This window comes from Cherax quadricarinatus, chromosome 16 (genome assembly GCF_038502225.1).
Source record: "Cherax quadricarinatus isolate ZL_2023a chromosome 16, ASM3850222v1, whole genome shotgun sequence".
NCBI classification, from domain to species: domain Eukaryota; kingdom Metazoa; phylum Arthropoda; class Malacostraca; order Decapoda; family Parastacidae; genus Cherax; species Cherax quadricarinatus.
The window spans coordinates 49,550,519-49,569,684 of NC_091307.1; the positions used below are offsets into that span (position 1 = coordinate 49,550,519).

The 19,166-nt window shown below is 39.3% G+C and overlaps 1 protein-coding gene across 1 annotated transcript in view; it reads left to right on the forward strand.

Moving 5' to 3' along the window:
- Positions 1 to 19,166, forward strand: part of LOC128688817 (ionotropic receptor 21a-like) — a 62,143-nt gene that overhangs the window by 17,158 nt on the left and 25,819 nt on the right. The window contains exons 2-3 of the mRNA XM_070085680.1: positions 15,629 to 15,802; positions 17,618 to 17,835. Coding sequence (XP_069941781.1) covers positions 17,664 to 17,835 — 172 coding nt within the window. The 5' untranslated portion in view covers positions 15,629 to 15,802; positions 17,618 to 17,663. The remainder of the gene's footprint in view (positions 1 to 15,628; positions 15,803 to 17,617; positions 17,836 to 19,166) is intronic.

A 19,166-nucleotide genomic window follows, 5' to 3' on the forward strand; every position in this document is an offset into this window, starting at 1 on the left:
GCATGATGATCCACGTAGCTTCGAGTGGCCTCGGGCACTCGGATACACAGCTCTGGCAATGAATTCACACGGAAAACAGCAGAAGACACAGCAGAGGGAGTGAGCACATAGTGGTGGAGTGTGGTGGTAGGCGGGTGAGGTGTGAGTGAGGCAGGAACCCACCGCTTCCTCCTCTCCTCCCACAAACACAGAGACACGCACACTGGAGGCAGAAATCACCACAAAAACTCACCTCTGACTTGCTGAAATAGCTTTGCTGAGCTGAATAACAACAGCAGAACATACAAGTGACGCTGAACACATGACTTGAGAAACAGCGTGGGACGCTGTCGAGTGGAGTCCCTGGGACGCCACTTACAATTCTCGAAGAAATTTGGCAAATTTCGGCTAGATCCTACTTGTACCTGTGTCTGGGTGCTGAAACGTGCAGACACGACATCAGGATAACTCGTTGAGAGACGGATGTGTCTAGTCTGGTAGGGTGATGAAGTGAAGATGACTTCATCCTATTTCCTTCTCTCTCCGGGCAAACACAACTGCTGCGACCACTGCTGCTACCAATGTGAACAGCTTTATTGGTGTGATGCAGTGGCGTGGAGTCAATTATAGGACTGCAGAGGGTTCTTGCTTTGCAAAGTCGTATTGGGTTCACAGGCTTGTGTGTTTGTGCCCATGGCCCGGGAGGGCCTTGCCCACGAGGGGGAGAGAGGGAGTAGGACTGTTGTCTGAGTCTAGGCCGCTGAGAGAGTGAGCGCGAGGGGGACCAGCGTCCCACTGACCTGGGAAGGGGTAGAGAGGGCAGTACCTGAGTGCCGCAAAATATGAACTACGCTGGCAGACAGCATAGGCTGTCTGTGCAGACAGTACAGGCTGTCTACACTCTCTCTCCAGGCTCCATGAGCTTTATCAAGCCTCGTTTTAAAATATATTCCTAGCTCCACTACGTCACTTTCTAGCCTATTCCACTTCCTGACAACTCTATGACTTAAGCAATACTTACTAACATCCCTTTGACTCATAGGAATCTTCATCTTCCAATTCTGGCCCCTTTTTTCTGTGTCCCATCTTTGGAACATCCTGTCATTCTCCACCTTGTCAATTCCTTGCATTATTTTGTATATCGTTATCATGTCTCCACTGACCCCCCTGTCTTCCAGTGTCGTCAGCCAAATTTATCTTAACCTTTCTTTGTTGCCAACCTTTGCACTTTCTCTAATTTCTTGACGTGCTTGACAAGGTGTGGATTCCAAACTGGTGCTGCATACTCCAATATGGGTCTGACGTATATGGTGTACAGAGTCTTGAACGCAATTCTTAGATTTGCCAGGCGCCCATATGCTGCAGCAGTTATGTGATTGATATGAGCCTCAGGAGATGTGCTCGGTATTATACTCACTCCAAGATCTTTTTCCTTGAGTGAGGTTTGCAGTCTCTGGCCACCTAGACTATTTTCTGTCTGCGGTCTTCTTTGCCCTTCTCCGATCTTCATGACTTTGCATTTGGCAGGGTTAAATGCAAGGAGCCAGTTGCTGAACCAGGCTTGTAGCCTGTCCAGGTCTCTTTGTAGTCCTGCCTGATCCTCGACCGATTTAATTCTCCTCATCAACATTACATCATCTGTAAACAGGGACATTTCTGAGTCCATCCTTTCCGTTATGTCATTCACATGTACCAAAAATAACACAGGTCCTAGGACTGACCCCTGTGGAACCACACACACACACACACACACACACACACACACCTGTGTGTGTGTGTGTGTGTGTGTGTTTGTGTCCGTGAGAATACATTTTTAATATTTTCTCCACAGAATCAGTGGCATGGAGATAGGTATATCAAGAAAGTGGGCAGCATCAAGTGACCAGGCGCTGGTTGTTGAGCTCTGGATGAAGGGCATGTCAGAGAAGGAAATATCTGATAAACACAAAATTAGCGTCTCCACTGTGTACAGGTGGATACAAAAGTAGAAGCAGAAAGACAATGTGCAGAGAACAATTTGTAGGAAATTATTCCTGAGTTTACAATCCTTGAATTCATCAGTAATATTATCCACTCAACTTTACACTTTAATAAATATTGCAGAACTCACACAAAATCCTCTGTACCTTTATGAGCCTCAATCATTACAGCATTACCATTGATGCTGAATTTTGGCACATAGTGAAAATTATATAAGAATGACTGGCAAAATGGATGAATCCATTATAAATATGTGACACAAGAAACAAGTGACATTTTTTTTCATTCTTGAGAACAACTTAGCACGAATTAATGAGTCAGAAAAAGATAACCTTTCATCTCCTGGCATATGCAAAGGAAACCTGGAAAAAACAATGGGTAACCAAACAAAAGTTTATATTCATGTTTCTGCTATTAAATATAGACTCAAACAAGTTGTCGGTGTTGAAATTTCTAGCTGAAAGTCACAAAATATATCTGTGGGTTAATATTAATAAAATTTAAAGCTAAATAATTTTCTCTTTTTCATTCCTCTGGTCCCTCGTCCCGGGTTCACAAACACTTGTTATAAACCTCCCATTGGAATTCTCTCATTAGATTTATTTCTCATAATGCTAAAGCAACCGGCTTAATTTCTTTCATATTATTATTAATCAACTCAATATTTTCTTGTACCTTACACACACACGCTTCCAAACAACCCAGTTATTTATTTGTTTTTTTAATATTCATTTTGGTTTATGATGCTTGATAAATAACTCCTGATTTCAGGTATTTTAGGGGAATTAATAAGAACTATTTAGTCCCAAGCTTTTTCAATGGCTTCCATTGTTAGTGTGGAAGATCCGTTGTTAGACACTTGTCAACTTGCCCCGAAAATCTTGCATTATCATAGAAAGGTAGTTAACCTTCATCTAATTTTTGTAACTTGACTAATTCAGTCATAGCATTTCTAATTATTTTGTTTACAAATTGCAACATCATAATTGCTTCACATAGAAAACCGTCATTTAATACCTAAGACTCAAATTATCAAAATTTTCTTCCATAATTGACAAAAGGTTTATTAAAAGGTCGTACTATATATGTTTATGTTCTGACCACTTTACATCAAAAATTAATTATTTTCTTTAAATTATTTATAACTGTAAATTGATTGAAAATGTGTTCAGAAATATTCTTAGGAGCAAATTTGTACAAATCTGATATCGTATTCAGATTTACAATACATTAAGGTTCATACAAAAGCTTTTAAGCTTTTACCTTCCTAATGACCTACATTGTATTTTTAGGTGTTCTTTCCTACAGATTTACTACCAATAACAGTTACCAAATAATATTATCCGGGTACTAGATTATATAGTGGATTCTCGACCTTGCGATATGAGGTATGGAGTTGTCCCTTTGTTTAAAATAATATACGTAACTGTATAATCGTAATGAATCTCTCTCACTCTCTCTCTCACTCTCTCTCTCTCTCTCTCTCTCTCTCTCTCTCTCTCTCTCTCTCTCTCTATCTCTCTCTCTCTCTCTCTCTCTCTCTCTCTCTCTCTCTCTCTCTCTCTCTCTCTCTCTCTCTCTCTCTCTCTCTCTCTCTCTCTCTCTCTCTCTCTCTCTCTCTCTCTCTCTCTCTCTCTTTCTATCTATCTATCTATCTATCTATCTATCTATCTCTCATTTTACACAGAGCTTTACAAGATTAGGTTTAGGGTACTTAACGTTACTTACAAACTAAGTGCTGTTACCTACATAAGCTCATTTGCGAGCCTTTATTGTTAGTGTTTGTACAGATAGGGAATAAGATGAAGTTGGAGCCATCTGTGGTCTAGTGATTTTATTTGGTCATGCGAACTTATATCGTCGATGTCGTTATACTGTACGAACATGTGCCAGACACGATTTATCTTAGAAATAAACGATCTCAGATGAAGAGATGTTCTGGATAAGGGTGCAGTCAGAGTGTAGTTGCTGTTTGCTGCCCGTCTTGTTGTGGAGAAGTTAATTCTCGCTGTCCTCGGAGTGGAGCCAAGAGTCATACTTTGACAATATTGGCCTTGTAATTTACTCTTTAGTTGTCTACTGCATGTGGCAAGATTCAATGAAATAACTTCCAAAACGAGCTTGGTGCCCGGAGGTATGGGGCAACATCGTTTATCTTCGGCTAAGTGCCCATACTTATCCTGGGTCTAGCTCATTGGTAAAGTACTGTGGACTCTGATACAGAGTTACCAGGTTCGAGTCCTGCTGTGGACGTAGACACAATGTTTGTATATATATATATATATATATATATATATATATATATATATATATATATATATATATAATATATATATATATATATATATATATATATATATATATATATATATATATATATATATATATATATATATACATATATATATATATATACATATATATATATATATATATATATATATATATATATATATATATATACATATATATATATATATATATATATATATATATATATATATATATATATATATATATATATATATATATATATATATATATGAATTTGGTAGAGAATGCAAAAGAAGAAAATTAAAATTGAATACAGGAAAGAGTAAGGTTATGAGGATAACAAAAAGATTAGGTGATGAAAGACTGGATATCAGATTGGAGGGAGAGAGTATGGATGAGGTGAATGTATTCAGATATTTGGGAGTGGACGTGTCAGCGGATGGGTCTATGAAAGATGAGGTGAATCATAGAATTGATGAGGAAAAAAGGGTGAGTGGTGCACTTAGGAGTCTGTGGAAACAAAGAACTTTGTCCTTGGAGGCAAAGAGAGGAATGTATGAGAGTATAGTTTTACCAACGCTCTTATATGGGTGTGAAGCATGGGTGATGAATGTTGCAGCGAGGAGAAGGCTGGAGGCAGTGGAGATGTCATGTCTGAGGGCAATGTGTTGTGTGAATATAATGCAGAGAATTCGTAGTTCGGAAGTTAGGAGGAGGTGCGGGATTACCCAAACTGTTGTCCAGAGGGCTAAGGAAGGGTTGTTGAGGTGGTTCGGACATGTAGAGAGAATGGAGCGAAAATGAATGACTTCAAGAGTGTATCAGTCTGTAGTGGAAGGAAGGCGGGATAGGGGTCGGCCTAGGAAAGGTTGGAGGGAGGGGGTAAAGGAGGTTTTGTGTGCGAGGGGCTTGGACTTCCAGCAGGCATGCGTGAGCGTGTTTGATAGGAGTGAATGGAGACAAATGGTTTTTAATACTTGACGCGCTGTTGGAGTGTGAGCAAAGTAACATTTATGAAGGGGTTCAGGGAAACCGGCAGGCCGGACTTGAGTCCTGGAGATGGGAAGTACAGTGCCTGCACTCTGAAGGAGGGGTGTTAATGTTGCAGTTTAAAAACTGTAGTGTAGAGCACCCTTCTGGCAAGACAGTGATGGAGTGAATGATGGTGAAAGTTTTTCTTTTTCGGGCCACCCTGCCTTGGTGGGAATCGGCCAATGTGATAATAAATATATATATTTATATATATATATATATATATATATATATATATATATATATATATATATATATATATATATATATATATATATATATATATATATATATGTATATATATATATATATACATATATATATATATATATATATATATATATATATATATATATAAAATATATATATATATATAATATATATATATATATAAAAGAGAAGAAGAAAAACTTTATTAAACTGGGTTGCTTAAATGTGCGTGGATGTAATGCGGATGACAAGAAACAGATGATTGCTGATGTTATGAATGAAAAGAAGTTGGATGTCCTGGCCCTAAGCGAAACAAAGCTGAAGGGGGTAGGAGAGTTTCAGTGGGGGGAAATAAATGGGATTAAATCTGGAGTATCTGAGAGAGTTAGAGCAAAGGAAGGGGTAGCAGTAATGTTAAATGATCAGTTATGGAAGGAGAAAAGAGAATATGAATGTGTAAATTCAAGAATTATGTGGATTAAAGTAAAGGTTGGATGCGAGAAGTGGGTCATAATAAGCGTGTATGCACCTGGAGAAGAGAGGAATGCAGAGGAGAGAGAGAGATTTTGGGAGATGTTAAGTGAATGTATAGGAGCCTTTGAACCAAGTGAGAGAGTAATTGTGGTAGGGGACTTGAATGCTAAAGTAGGAGAAACTTTTAGAGAGGGTGTGGTAGGTAAGTTTGGGGTGCCAGGTGTAAATGATAATGGAAGCCCTTTGATTGAACTTTGTATAGAAAGGGGTTTAGTTATAGGTAATACATACTTTAAGAAAAAGAGGATAAATAAGTATACACGATATGATGTAGGGCGAAATGACAGTAGTTTGTTGGATTATGTATTGGTAGATAAAAGACTGTTGAGTAGACTTCAGGATGTACATGTTTATAGAGGGGCCACAGATATATCAGATCACTTTCTAGTTGTAGCTACACTGAGAGTAAAAGGTAGATGGGATACAAGGAGAATAGAAGCATTAGGGAAGAGAGAGGTGAAGGTTTATAAACTAAAAGAGGAGGCAGTTAGGGTAAGATATAAACAGCTACTGGAGGATAGATGGGCTAATGAGAGCATAGGCAATGGGGTCGAAGAGGTATGGGGTAGGTTTAAAAATGTAGTGTTAGAGTGTTCAGCAGAAGTTTGTGGTTACAGGAAAGTGGGTGCAGGAGGGAAGAGGAGCGATTGGTGGAATGATGATGTAAAGAGAGTAGTAAGGGAGAAAAAGTTAGCATATGAGAAGTTTTTACAAAGTAGAAGTGATGCAAGGAGGGAAGAGTATATGGAGAAAAAGAGAGAAGTTAAGAGAGTGGTGAAGCAATCTAAAAAGAGAGCAAATGAGAGAGTGGGTGAGATGTTATCAACAAATTTTGTTGAAAATAAGAAAAAGTTTTGGAGTGAGATTAACAAGTTAAGAAAGCCTAGAGAACAAATGGATTTGTCAGTTAAAAATAGGAGAGGAGAGTTATTAAATGGAGAGTTAGAGGTATTGGGAAGATGGAAGGAATATTTTGAGGAATTGTTAAATGTTGATGAAGATAGGGAAGCTGTGATTTCGTGTATAGGGCAAGGAGGAATAACATCTTGTAGGAGTGAGGAAGAGCCAGTTGTGAGTGTGGGGGAAGTTCGTGAGGCAGTAGGTAAAATGAAAGGGGGTAAGGCAGCCGGGATTGATGGGATAAAGATAGAAATGTTAAAAGCAGGTGGGGATATAGTTTTGGAGTGGTTGGTGCAATTATTTAATAAATGTATGGAAGAGGGTAAGGTACCTAGGGATTGGCAGAGAGCATGCATAGTTCCTTTGTATAAAGGCAAAGGGGATAAAAGAGAGTGCAAAAATTATAGGGGGATAAGTCTGTTGAGTGTACCTGGTAAAGTGTATGGTAGAGTTATAATTGAAAGAATTAAGAGTAAGACGGAGAATAGGATAGCAGATGAACAAGGAGGCTTTAGGAAAGGTAGGGGGTGTGTGGACCAGGTGTTTACAGTGAAACATATAAGTGAACAGTATTTAGATAAGGCTAAAGAGGTCTTTGTGGCATTTATGGATTTGGAAAAGGCGTATGACAGGGTGGATAGGGGGGCAATGTGGCAGATATTGCAAGTGTATGGTGTAGGAGGTAGGTTACTGAAAGCAGTGAAGAGTTTTTACGAGGATAGTGAGGCTCAAGTTAGAGTATGTAGGAAAGAGGGAAATTTTTTCCCAGTAAAAGTAGGCCTTAGACAAGGATGTGTGATGTCACCGTGGTTGTTTAATATATTTATAGATGGGGTTGTAAGAGAAGTAAATGCGAGGGTCTTGGCAAGAGGCGTGGAGTTAAAAGATAAAGAATCACACACAAAGTGGGAGTTGTCACAGCTGCTCTTTGCTGATGACACTGTGCTCTTGGGAGATTCTGAAGAGAAGTTGCAGAGATTGGTGGATGAATTTGGTAGGGTGTGCGAAAGAAGAAAATTAAAGGTGAATACAGGAAAGAGTAAGGTTATGAGGATAACAAAAAGATTAGGTGATGAAAGATTGAATATCAGATTGGAGGGAGAGAGTATGGAGGAGGTGAACGTATTCAGATATTTGGGAGTGGACGTGTCAGCGGATGGGTCTATGAAAGATGAGGTGAATCATAGAATTGATGAGGGAAAAAGAGTGAGTGGTGCACTTAGGAGTCTGTGGAGACAAAGAACTTTGTCCTTGGAGGCAAAGAGGGGAATGTATGAGAGTATAGTTTTACCAACGCTCTTATATGGGTGTGAAGCGTGGGTGATGAATGTTGCAGCGAGGAGAAGGCTGGAGGCAGTGGAGATGTCATGTCTGAGGGCAATGTGTGGTGTGAATATAATGCAGAGAATTCGTAGTTTGGAAGTTAGGAGGAGGTGCGGGATTACCAAAACTGTTGTCCAGAGGGCTGAGGAAGGGTTGTTGAGGTGGTTCGGACATGTAGAGAGAATGGAGCGAAACAGAATGACTTCAAGAGTGTATCAGTCTGTAGTGGAAGGAAGGCGGGGTAGGGGTCGGCCTAGGAAGGGTTGGAGGGAGGGGGTAAAGGAGGTTTTGTGTGCGAGGGGCTTGGACTTCCAGCAGGCATGCGTGAGCGTGTTTGATAGGAGTGAATGGAGACAAATGGTTTTTAATACTTGACGTGCTGTTGGAGTGTGAGCAAAGTAACATTTATGAAGGGATTCAGGGAAACCGGCAGGCCGGACTTGAGTCCTGGAGATGGGAAGTACAGTGCCTGCACTCTGAAGGAGGGGTGTTAATGTTGCAGTTTAAAAATTGTAGTGTAAAGCACCCTTCTGGCAAGACAGTGATGGAGTGAATGATGGTGAAAGTTTTTCTTTTTCGGGCCACCCTGCCTTGGTGGGAATCGGCCGGTGTGATAATAAAAAAAAAAAAAAAAAAAATATATATATATATATATACATGTGTGTGTGTGTGTCTGTGTGTCTGTGTACTCACCTATTTGTACTCACCTATTTGTGGTTGCAGGGGTCGAGTCCTAGCTCCTGGCCCCGCCTCTTCACCGGTTGCTACTGGGCCCTCTCTCTCCCCGCTCCATGAGCTTTATCAAACCTCGTCTTAAAACTGTGTATGGTTCCTGCCTCCACTACGTCATTTTCTAGGCTATTCCACTGCCTTACAACTCTATGACTGAAGAAATACTTCCTACTATCTCTCTGACTCATTTGTGTCTTCAACTTCCAATTGTGGCCTCTTGTTTCTGTGTCCCCTCCCTGGAACATCCTGTCTTTGTCCACCTTGTCTAATCCACGCAGTATTTTATATGTCGTTATCATGTCTCCCCTGACCCTCCTGTCCTCCAGTGTCGTCAGGCCGATTTCCCTTAATCTTTCTTCATAGGACATTCCCCTTAGCTCTGGAACTAACCTTGTCGCAAACCTTTGTACTTTCTCTAGTTTCTTGACGTGCTTTATCAAGTGCGGGTTCCAAACAGGTGCTGCATACTCCAGTATGGGCCTGACATACACGGTGTACAGTGTCTTGAATGATTCCTTACTAAGGTATCGGAATGCTGTTCTCAGGTTTGCCAGGCGCCCATATGCTGCAGCAGTTATCTGATTGATGTGTGCTTCCGGAGACATGCTCGGTGTTATACTCACCCCAAGATCTTTCTCCTTGAGTGAGGTTTGCAGTCTTTGGCCACCTAGCCTATACTCTGTCTGTGGTCTTCTGTGCCCTTCCCCTATCTTCATGACTTTGCATTTGGCAGGATTAAATTCGAGAAGCCATTTGCTGGACCAGGTGTCCAGTCTATCCAGGTCTCTTTGAAGTCCTGCCTGGTCTTTATCAGATTTAATTCTCCTCATTAACTTCACATCATCTGCAAACAGGGACACTTCTGAATCCAACCCTTCCGTCATGTCGTTCATGTCGTGTATGTCTGTGTGTGTGTATGTGTGTGTGTGTGTGTGTGTGTGTGTGTGTGTGTGTGTGTGTGTGTGTGTGTGTGTGTCCTACAATAAGATAACCAGGTGCTGCACAAGGATCTAATTCATCTTGTTGAACATTACATGAACTAACAGAAGAAATTAGCGGAGCACCAAGATTTATGAAGCTTAACGTAGAAATATAAATTTGTATTGGAATTAGACCAAAGGAAATCTACCATGCACTTCATTAATGGGAATTTGTAACCTAGTTGAACAGTTTGTTATGATAAACCATTCAACAAAACTGGGGATTTAGCCAGTGGTTCAAAGAGGTGAGGATAGTTGTGGGACATTCTGGGACGTTCTCCCATGTAACTTACCTACCTGGAGTCTACCTGAAGGGCAGTACTTGACTAAACCTCCCGGTGGATCAAGGCCTGAGCAGCCAGGCTGTTACTGATGGCCAAATGTAGACCAACGTACGAACCTCAGCTCCTTCTTGAAGGCAGCCAGGGGTCTATTGGTAATTTCCCTTATACATGGTGGGAGGTTACTGAACAGTCTTGGCCCCCGGACACTTACTGTGTTTTCTCTTAGTGTATTTAGTGTATTAATGGCGCCTCTACCTCTCATCTCGGGTATATTGAACAATCTGCCCAACCTTTTGCTTTCGTAGGGAGTGATTTCTATGTGCAGATTTGGGACCAGCCCCTCTAGGAATTTCTATGCGTAGATTATGATATATCTTTCTCATCTAATCCCCAGTGAGTACAAGTCGAGTGATTTCAAGCGTTCCCAGTAATTAAGGTGTTTGACGGAACTTATATGGGCAGTAAAGGTTCTCTGTACATTCGCTAGATCTGCGATTTCCACCTCCATGAATGGAGATGTTAATGTACAGCAGTGTCAACCAGAGTTTTAAGTAATGAATCAGTGTTCTCACGTGTTTTAGTACTGTTTTTTTTTTAATAAGTTTTGTTAAACATTATTGTATGTATAGTACTGGTCGAATTATTACTTATGTTTAAAAGAAATCATAGAAATAATAATAATAATAATAATAATAATAATAATAATAATAATAATAATAATAATAATAATAATAATAATAATAATAATAATATTAATAATAATAATTAATAATAATAATTATTATTATTATTATTATTAAATTATAACAATATTGAGAAAAAAAATTACTATGCTGCGCAGAATGCTGTCACTATTAAATCACATAGTAGTGGTGACAGTAGTGGTGACAGTAGTGGTGAGAGTAGTGGTGAGTGTGCAACCTATGCTTAGTCAAGATGTGGGACAACCCGTGGAACAAGTGGAACAGGATGTGAGGTAGATGGTGGGACAGATAATGGAACAACATCCCACCGGGTGTCACCTGGTGCTTATTACTACTACACGATACTCCTACGTTACTTCCATCGTTCTCAGGTATGGGTATTGTCAACAGCTATGAAACTGTTGTATTTGATAATTAATGTCTTATGTGATGTTCCTTGTAACTAAACAGATTATTTAAGTGCACTCAAACAGTGAGACATAACTGAAATAAGTTAGGGAGTGTATCTGGAGGGGGGTTCGGGGTCAACGCCCCCGCGGCGCGGTCCGTGACCAGGCCTCGTGGTGGATCAGGGTCTGATCAACCTGGCTTGTACTGCTGGTTGCACGGATAACGACGCATGAACCATAGCCCGGCTGGTCAGGTACTGACTTTGTGCCTGTCTAGTTCATGAAGACAGCCAGGGGTCTATTGGTAATCCCCCTTATTTATGCTGGGAGGAAGTTGACACTTACTGTATTGTTTCTTAGCGTACTCGTGGTGCCGCTGCTTTTCATTGGGAGGATGTTGCATTGCCTCCGAGTCCATTCCTTTCATAGGAAGCAATTTCCGTGTACAGATTTGGGACTAGTCCCTCTTCCAAATGTATATTACCATGTATCTTTCTCGCCTGCGTTCCAGGGAGTACAAATCAAAGGACATCAACCGTTCCCAATAATTTTGGTCCTTTGTGGTACTTATACGTGTCTTGAAAGTTCTCTGCATATTCTCAATGTCTGCAGTTTCGCCTGCCATATTAGTGTACAGCAATATTCCAGCCTAGAGAGAACAAGCGATTTGAAGTGAATAATCAAGGGCTTGGCACCTCTAGTTTTGAAGGTTCTCATTATCCATCCTATAATATTCCTAGCAGATGTTGTGCATAAATTGTTGTGATCTTTGAAAGTGAGATTCTCTAACATTATCACTCCCAGGTCCTTCACATTAGTTTTTTGCTCGAGTCTGTGGTTGAAATTTGTTATATACTTCAGTCCACGTTTTATTTCCTCGAGTTTTCCCAAGCAGAGTAATTGAAATTTGTCTTCAATAAGCTTCACATTGTTTTCTGAGGCCCATTTAAAAACTTCGATGGATGACACTGTCATGCAAATTTGCATATCATCTACAAAAGAGGACACAGTGCTGTGGCTTACATCTCTGTTTATGTCAGATATGAGGATGAGAAAAACGACGGGAGCGAGTACTTTACCTTGTGGAACAGAGCTTTTGACTTTAGCCTTCTCTGACTTTACTCTGTTTACTATTACTCTTTGTATTGTGCTCTGTTTATTAGAAAGTTATAGATCTATCCTTCCTGTTTTATTGTTATTCCTTTAATACGCATTTTGTGAGCTGTTACCCCATGATCACACTGTCGAAGAATTTCGCAAAGTCTGAATATACTAAATCTTCATTTTGTTTGTCCTCCAGAGCATCTAAGACCATGGCATAGTGGTCTAGTAGTTGTGTGAGGCAGGAGCGACCTGCTCTAAACCCATCAGTTGCACACCCATACTTTCCTGGGTGTGCAACTGGTGGGCATCTAAGCGGTTGGCGATCTTGCTTCTTAGAACCCTTTCAATGATTTTTATGATGTGGGACATTAGTGCTATTGGTCTGCAATACTTTGCAGTTGTTTACTGCTACCTTTATGAAGTGGGGCTCTGTCTGTTGTTTTTAGTGGCTGTGGGATGACCCTTGTCTCTATGTTCTATTCATAGAATATTTAAGGGACGTGAAAGGATTTTTTTGTAGTTCTTGATGAACACGGTGTTCCACGAGTTTGCTGAGCCTGGGGAAGAGTGCATGGGAAAGTCATTTATCGCTTTTTCAAAGTCCTCTGGTGTTAGAATTATATCAGAAATTCTTGAATAAACCAAATTATGAGTCTTTATCATTATTGGCTCACTAAACGTAGAGTTATAATGGGGTTTTATATTAAAACTACTTACGCATTACTTGGTATATGAATAAGACACATGCGCAACACATGGCTTTATCAGTCACATTCTGGAGAATGTGAAAGATGTGACGAAACATTTTGTGGTGCTCTGTCCCTCAGCTTCGAAAGTAGTTATTTTTTTTAGTCATTCAGCTTTAAGGAATCTAAAGCATATGGAGAGAATGGTTTAGAGGAAAAATGTTATCTCATAGATGAGAAATAGATATCATAGATAGTGACGAAATCGGAATACGGACCGATCACAAGTGGCATCCTAAAAGGATTAGATTAATTCCCCATTTTTTTTATAATTTGCATAAATAACCTTGCTTTTGGAATAAATAATGACATTAGTAAATGCACTGACGATACAAAAATAAGCCGGATTTCAGCAACTTCACCTCTCTCCAGTCTCCACGTGCATCTTCTTAAGATACATTAAACCTGAGGGGCTGAACACCTCGCATTACGTCTTCCCATCTTCTTTTCACTCAAGTTACAATCTAATCAACTTTTTAAAAGTGTAGTCTGGCCACTGCCTCATTACCTACACACAGTTCTTCATTGTGAGTAAAGACTTTCAGCTTGTTGACATGTATTATTCTTTGTTCATGGTCATCAAATATACCTTTATCAGTATAATTCACTGGTCATATCTTTTCGTGACTCGGTTTAGATGTTTCCATCTGGGACCTTATGAGACGCTATGTTGTCACACTGAAGCCACATTAATCTCTTCAAGGATGATACCTTAATTAAGGTTATGATGGATATAACTGGCTTGTGCTTTATTAGAAGAGATAGCGCCTACTCTCCAGGGAGCTGCCATTCTGGACAGGACATCTAAGCGTCAAGTCTCTCCATACAACACTGATGTTTGTTTAACTAACCTTGAGGGAAAATGGCTTCTTTTGCCCAGGAATAAAATGTTTGGCTGAATAACGATTGATGTATTAACAGCCATAATTAATGCTTGAATGATAGGTGCATCCCTGGAGTGCGTTCAGTCAAGCTAACTAATGCATTTCTAATTGTCTGGTTTGTTAAATCGCCATCTTGTTTTTTTGTATATGATAGGCTATGGTTGCTCTCAGCGGAGGTAGGAATGTCCCTATACTCCCGTTTTTATGGAGACACCAGGTTATGAAGCACATAATTGCATATTTAAGCTTGAAAAGACGTTGGCCAAAATAACCAAAAATTATTACTGGCCAGAAATGGCAGTTAGTGTGGCTGTTTGTCAGGACGTGGGCCTCTTGCCTAACATATAACCTGAGGATCCCATTAAGTCAGCTTCTTTATACTTTTCACCAGCATAATGGTAAACCTTTCTCTATTTGGTCTTTTTCTTGTATTGGACCTTCGCCTGAGTAAGACATTCCGAAGCATACAGTTATGTTGAATACCAGCGAGATCCTCAGCAAGAGCTCTGGGAGATTATTTTTATGTAAGTAAAGGGTGTGCAAAAGATCCACTCGGACTAAAGTTAAAACTACACATTCCTATGCTAAACAGAACGTAGTTCCAGACACAGAAGTCAGTGAGACTATCTCTCTTTCATACCTTCAACAATTACCACTTTCAGGTAGTAAAATATAATTTAGGACATATTGATCTTTGAAATCCTCTTTGCTTTCCTTAACATTTTTCATTTGTTTACAACACAATCGGCCAGGAAATTTTCCCTTGTGTTTTCTCAATAAGAAGAGCGATAATTTAATATCAGATCTCTTACTCTTGGAGACAGGAACATTTAAAAAAAATATATATTATATATACATGTACTTATATTTTGGAATTCATCATAAGTTGCAATGTGATTGAGCGTTTTAAAACTGTTTTTCGTGTTGCAGATTGCTTTTTAGGGCGCTTTTCTGTACTTTATATTTTCACTTTGGTACATAATTCGGCTAGAGATTTCGATACACTAACTTCTTCAGGATGTCAAACTTTGGATGACTTCGAAGTATCTTAAAAGGGACCTTTGAAAGCTCTCAGGGTATGATGTCTGCAAGGCCATAATGTAAACAAATTACCTTGACATTGCACTTCTTCTAATTAGTAACAATATGTACATTTTAAGTCACTAAAGTGTTTACAAAGTGTATGAGTAACTCTGAGCTATATTACAACCTAAATGTTTAGAATAGGTTGTTTGCATATTTGTAAATGCCCAAATATTTTATCAATTTCCTTCCTTAGTGTTATAATGGAAATACAAAAACATTTTTTGACCTGTCATTACTTTCGGTGAATCTCAAAAATCACTCTTAAACACAGAAATATAACTGTTCACTCTACATCCTATTGAATGATGTATTTCTTGATTAAAACTGATTATTGTAGTAAATTAAATATCTTGGACAAGGTGTGCGAAAGGAATAGATGAACAGTAGCAGTTTGCTCTCATGTGGATGGCAGAAACTGTGCAGCACAACGTCTCCTTCACAGATACAAAGAAATATCCAAATTATGGAACAATATTCACTTCCTCAGACGCCTGAATGAGGGTGTTGAGGCCGGCGTGGTGGTGGAGGCAGAGTCAGTGTTTTCACAAGACCAGGTAGCACAGAAGAACCTCCTCCAGAATTTATGGAGTCATACCACAACAACCTGTACGACACTCATTCTTGATCTCACCTCAGTAAACATCACCAACCTCGTGTTCAGGTAATGTTTGTTTAGAACTTAGTCCATCTCATTAATTACTACTGAAAATAATCGATCAACAATTTTTAATATACTTTTTTTATTTCCAAAAATTATGTAAGTTTATATAGTAATATCTCATCAGACCTTTTTTTCTGTGCTGCAGAGATAAAAATTTATGTCAGGAGTTACACAGTTTTTTATTTTTCATTGTTATTTTTCGGTGATTTATGTATGGCGTAACAGAGGAAGCAGGTCAGAAAAGACTTGTCCCAGAGCACAGCACACATATGCCATATTTTAAGGTTATTAATGCTCGTATTGAAAAGAAAAAGAAAAAATGACATGATAAGGAAACCTGAGACCTTCGTAGGACAAAATAATTTGTTCACTTATAATTAACCTCCCTTCAAATAAGTAAACAAGGAAATAAATTCAGCAAGAAATTAACTAATTGTTACTTACGCTTAGTATGAATATCATTTAAAGTTTTTACATTTGTCTTGAGAGTGCACATGTTATATAGGTATATGGTTTAGAAAGACACGTAAGCAAACACTATGACATATTTATTAGAAAACGTTTCGGTCCTGGGACCTTGATCACTTCTAACATACAGAGGTAGAAAGACATTATATATATAGGCGGAGAGTGAGATGTGACGCCTATATATATAATGTCTTTCTACCTCTGTATGTTAGAAGTGATCAAGGTCCCAGGACCGAAACGTTTTCTAATAAATATGTCATAGTGTTTGCTTACGTGTCTTTCTAAACCAACTTGTCGGTATTTATAACCAAGGTTTATACCATATAGGTACATACAACTTCCATTATGTAGATTTAACTTTGCGAAATATAATTAAATTCAGCACTGTAAATTTATTTCTTATAAAAAGGGGCATTATACAGTTTTTCCAGGATAAATAATTCCTATAATAAAAATGGAATATTAAAATTTATACGACCTAAAATCAAGGAGAAACTTCGCTTGAGAGTTTGAACGCGATCAAATGACGCATTCTAGAGTAAGAGCACAGAATTAACAAAACGTAATGTTAGAGCAAGACTAGAAAACATTTCACCCATCAAATATTGGAGTAAATACTGAAGTCGTTCAAAAAGATTCTCATATAATCAGAAGGAAGCGCTAAACTCCTAGGAGTCATATATAGGCTGGAGAATGGGTGGTTTTTAGACACTATCCAATAAAGGGGAGGATAAACCCCGTTCCTTGAATCAAGAGCCCCTCGCCAGCATCAAAGGTATACTCCATTTATGGAATGCAAAAATTAAAAACCATTTTGACATTAAAAGTGGCGGAAGTATTTGTATACACTCCACTAAAACCTTCATCTAAGGTAAATACACCAGTGTTGAAATTTTGAAACCGGGAAAATGGAGGTTCATAATGTTATTGCAAGGAAACCAGATTGGGAAATGATCTATGTGAAACTGATCAGAGGTCACCTCAGTTGTTCCACCATCATTTATCTAGAGGTTAAAGGTTTGAAAAAATGAAGATAATCAGACAATGTAGTTGCAAGGTAACATTTATGAATTGATTCAGAGAAGCGGGTTAGCCGAACTTGAGTCCTGGAAGTGAGAAGTACAGTGGCTCCACTCTGAAGGAAGAGTAGGGGAAAACTGCAGTTATGAACTGTTGAAATGGCGAGCTTGTGGCAAGACAGTGATGGAGTAAGTATGGAGAAAGTTTTTTTTATTTTCTAATCACCCATCTTCTGTGATGGATGGTTAGTTTGTAGAGATGAAAAAAACGTTTGGAGACCAACAAATAAAGTGCTGGATATTAACAAATAAAGTGTTTCTTTTTCAGAATCGTAGAAGCATCAGGGTTATGGAAGCTACCACAGACTCGGGTTATGATTGTGGGAGGAAGAGCAGGAGTGAAGGAGGTTCTCTTACACCACAGCCTCCGCAACACCATCCACGCCATCTACTTGGCAGTCCACACCAGCGCTCTACTTAACTTAAGTTTCCGTGCATTACAACGGCACCGCTACTCATACCTCCAGGAAAAGGTCACTTGGGAAGGTGAGAGTCTGTCTTTAGGATTTTCTAGGTGTATATTATCATGTATCTCTCCCATCTGCGTTCCAGGGAATGTAAATCAAAGGACTTCAACCGTTCCCAGTAATTTAGGCGCTTTATCGTACTTATGTGTGCCGTGAAAGTTCTTCGTACACTCTCCAGGTCAGCAACATCGTCTGCCTTGAAGAGGGCAGTTAGTGTACAGCAGTATTCCAGCCTAGACAGAACAAGCCATCTGAAGAGAATCAACATAGGCTTGGCATCCTTACTTTTGAAGGCTCTCATTATCCATCCTATCATTTTTCTAGCAGATGTGGTAGATACATTGTGGTGGCTTTGAAAGTCCTTCACATTAGTTGCAATTTGTTTTATATTCTGATACAGTTTTAATTTCCTCAAGTTTTCCATATCGTAGTAATTGAAACTTCTCTTCACTGAACTTTATATTGTTTTCTGCTGCCCATTTGAAGATTTGGTTGTTGTCGCTTGGAGTCTTGCGGTGTCTTCGATGGAGGTCACTGTCATGAAAATTCGGGTGCCATCCGCAAAGGAAGACACGGTGCTGTAGCTTACATCCCTGTCTATGTCAGATATGAGGATAAGCAACAGAATGGGGGAGAGTACTTTGCCTTGTGGAACAGAGCTTTTCACTGCAGCTGCCTCAGACTTAACTCTGTTTAATATTGCCCTTTGTGTTCTGTTTATTAGGAAGTTATAGGTCCATCAATCAACTTTTCCTGTTATTCCTTTATCACGCATTTTGAGTGCTATCACACCATGGTCACACTTGTCGAAGGCTTTCGCAAACTCTTTGTATACTTCATTTGCATTTTGCTTGTCTTCTAGTGCATCAAAGACCTTGTCATAGTGGTCCAGTTGTTGGGACAGGCAGGAACGACCTGCTCTTTATAAACCCATGTTGCCTTGGGTTATGTAACTGATGGATTTGTAGGTGGTTAGCAATCTTGCTTCTTAGAACCCTTTCAATTTTTTTTATGATATCGAACGTTAGTGCTAAGGTCTGTAATTCTTTGCAATTGCTTTACTGCCACCTTTGTGGGGTGGGCTATGTCTGTTATTGTTAGAGACTGGGATGACTGCTTTGTCCATGCTCCCTCTCCATAGAATGTTGAAGGCACGTGAAAGGGGCTTCTTGCAGTTCTTGATGAACACGGAGTTCCATGAGCCTGGGCCTGGGGCTGAGTACATGGGCATGTCATATATTGTTTTTTCGAAGTTTTGTGGTGTTAGGATATTATCGGAGATTTTTTAATGGTTCACTAAACACTGAGTCACACTGGGAAACTTTAGTAGCTCACTCATTTCTTTCCTTT